The sequence below is a fragment of the Limulus polyphemus genome, unplaced genomic scaffold, assembly GCF_000517525.1.
Source record: "Limulus polyphemus unplaced genomic scaffold, Limulus_polyphemus-2.1.2 Scaffold860, whole genome shotgun sequence".
Classification (NCBI taxonomy): domain Eukaryota; kingdom Metazoa; phylum Arthropoda; class Merostomata; order Xiphosura; family Limulidae; genus Limulus; species Limulus polyphemus.
In genome coordinates this window covers 8,912-12,204 of record NW_013666470.1, presented here as the reverse complement: position 1 = coordinate 12,204, position 3,293 = coordinate 8,912, and the positions used below count along the sequence as shown (strand labels likewise).

Genomic DNA, 3,293 nt, shown 5'->3' with positions numbered 1-3,293 from the left:
TATATATATATATATATATATATTACTGTTTTTTTACTGGGCGAGGAGCATACCTGTTCCAGAAGTAATGCTATACTCCACAGGTGTATATTACTTTCTTCTTCTGGCATACCTGTTCTATTCAGGAAGTTGTTATTTGCATATTTGAACACTGTCATGCCTTCATTGGCCCCTTCATATTTTCAAATCAAGGTTGAGAGAGCTTTGGTTCAACGGAGCTAAGTACCTATCGGAAATACATTTTCAGTATTAGAAAATGTTAACTTTTGATATTTTAACCTTACAGCAGAGCCTTTTGCAATAGAAATTACAATATAGGGCTATTGTCAAGATGCACAGTCATCAGATAGAGTATGACCGGATGTAGCGATATAGACTATTATGATATGGTGAGGCTCCAAAGATCAGTTTAGTATAATGTACTCAAGCTCCGAATTAGGGTACTTATATAAGGATTTTTATTTTATTTTGCAACTTGTTATAAATGTCTTTTTGTACAGCTATGAATGTTGAGTATATTAATTGTAAGTGTTACGATTATAACAAAAATAAAATGAAGAACTGTACATGTATTTCTAGCATTTTACACACATATCTAAGCAATTGTAACTTAAACCCAAAAAGTTGCATTAGAAATACATCAATGAAAGTACCGCCACTTCATGTTAAATATGTATGCTTTTGATTCACAATATTGTATTCAAATAGTAAATACAGTTTTTAAGGTAAATTTTATTGTATTCATGGTCAGTAGAAAAATCATTTTCAAAATCATTGAAGTTGTTTTAATAAAGCTGAAAACAGTCTTCAGAGTGAAAGTACCTATTATTTAGTTACTGTTACTTACTTCACCTCATGGAAGTGAATTGTAAAAATGTTTATGTATGTAATTATTGATGAAAAGAATGATATGAAAACAAAAGTTTTTAATGAGTTTTCAACTACACTGGTTTGAGCTTTCCATAAGTACTGCTGTTAAATTAATTTTCACTGATGTTGCAGTCAATAATAAACAGATATTGCTGTGTGAAATATATTGATTATAGGGTGCACAAGCAATTAGTTTCCCTGGATCTAATATAAAGTGTTGTATTTACAATGGATATTATTATTTATTCTAAAATGTATTAGCTCCTGTAAAATGTGGTACCTTCTAAATTTTCCAACAACTTTTTAATGTTGCTCTAGACACATTTCACATTGTTTATCACAATCACTGTTATCTTTTTTATATAAAAGTAATTTTGTGTTCATATATATTTCAAATATGTGTAACCCAGCAAAAACTGAACAAATAATGTTACAAGTTGATGTGCATATTTAAGAAAGCATACTTACAGATCATAGATATAAGTATGTTTATCATAACCAGTCTAAAAATCCTAATGTGGCTTACAGAGTTTTGTGCAACTTGAAGAATCTCAGGAAATGTATGAAAGATAATTTTGGAACACATTTATGTGTTTAATGTATGTGTAACAGAGTGTGTTCTGTAACAACATTGCATAGCTAGTTTGTGTCATGCCAACTTCATTTTGTGCCAGTTATTTATCACAAAACTTTCTTTTGTGAACTTTGAGTGGAGTCTGTCTTCACAGTTAAAATGTTAACTAAGAGATTAGGTGGAAAACTTAAAAAACAACTTTTATCTATGTTTATAACCAATCATTTGTATTTATTTCTCTCTTCATTGGTTAACAAGCATGTGATAATTAACGATTTAGGGCATAAAACTGAATATTTTAAAATTAAAATGCCATATCAAACAATAACAAAATCTGCTCTTGTAACACTTCATGTCCTCCTATCAAACAGCTCAGTCTTGTTAAACATAAGACAGTACTTTTTCTATGACTTGTAAAAACAATTCATTATCTGCCAAAATATTAAAGTAAATTAGTTGTAACATCAACAGTAGGTTAGATTCTCTGCTAGTCTATGATGATAATAATAATAATGATGATGTAGACTTAGAATTCTCTACAATATTTAGATATGTTTCTGATTATTTTGATGATGGACATTTTCAAAATAGTAATAATGTGCTACATGTAATTATATGGTAGAAAGAACATTGTTGTGTTTTTTATAAATATTTTTAAGTTGTTCATCCATGTATCTGTTCTTTTTTATCAGTAGATAGTTTAAATACTATTAACTTAAAAATAGAAGAATGCTGAATGCCCTCTTTGACAGTAGAATTCATTTTAAATTTTAGTAATAATAGCTGAAAAAATTTACTTGAACATCAGTGTTAAGCTATTTTAAAAAGCTATGATTTTTTGGTTACAAAATTATTTTATTTGTTCATAATCAGGGAAGTTTAAGATAACTTAATTATGTGTGTAATATATGTTTTGACACAGTTGCTAAATCATTGTAGTGCTCATAAGCCTGATGCTTACCAAATAATTTTATAGAGCAGTTCAGAATATTTCTCCAAAGGATATTTTTGAATGATCTATATGTATAAAAAAAAAAAACAGTTTCTTAACTGCTGTAACCCAGATGACTAATAGCACGTTTATTATGTTTGGTTTACAATTGATAATAGTCTTTTAACCTCTGAACATGTAAAAATAAGGTAGTTAGGAACAATGTTCATATTAAGGAATGCAAGCTTGAATAGAATTATTTTTTTGCCATAGAGAATTTGTACATAAAGTTCAGAAGGTGAAACTATTATCTTTTAAAATATTTGAATGACAAATATAGTTTTGTATTTACTGTTTTGTTTTTGTTTTTTCAGAATAAAAATATAACTTAAAAATATATATGATACACTAGATTTTTAGTACACTGTATATCCTGTTTTTTTATTCCTTGAAGATTGTATGTTTGAAGGAGAACATATTCTGAACTCTGAAACAGTTTTTAAAGCTGGAAAAGAATGTCAGTCATGTACATGTAAGGTAGGAATTTCTAGTTTTAGAAGAAGAGTTTTATAAAATTAAGATTAACATTATTGACTTTTAGTAAACATTACTAATTAATCTATTGCAATTTGAAGAAACGAGAGGAATATTTTGTTACACAAAATCATTATTGATCTTAATAACATTGAATTTACAATAGCCAAAGCCTTTGTTTCAGTTTATTTTTAATGTTTTATATAAATAGAGTTACCAGCAAGTAACTCCACAATTTTGATATTTAGAAATTTAAATGAAGGTGGATTTTTAATCCTACCATTATGTCAATATTTATGTTGCCAGTAATCATGGGGAGAAACTACAGCAAGAAAACACAACGAAAAGAAAAAAAAACAAAAAAAAAAAACGAAAAATCAGTAA

The 3,293-nt window shown here is 27.8% G+C and overlaps 1 protein-coding gene across 1 annotated transcript in view; it reads left to right on the top strand.

Annotated features, from left to right (window-relative positions):
• Positions 1-3,293, top strand: part of LOC111086116 (kielin/chordin-like protein) — a 19,034-nt gene that overhangs the window by 6,836 nt on the left and 8,905 nt on the right. The window contains exon 2 of the mRNA XM_022387714.1: positions 2,830-2,912. Within this exon, the coding sequence (XP_022243422.1) occupies positions 2,835-2,912 (78 nt within the window). The 5' untranslated portion in view covers positions 2,830-2,834. The remainder of the gene's footprint in view (positions 1-2,829; positions 2,913-3,293) is intronic.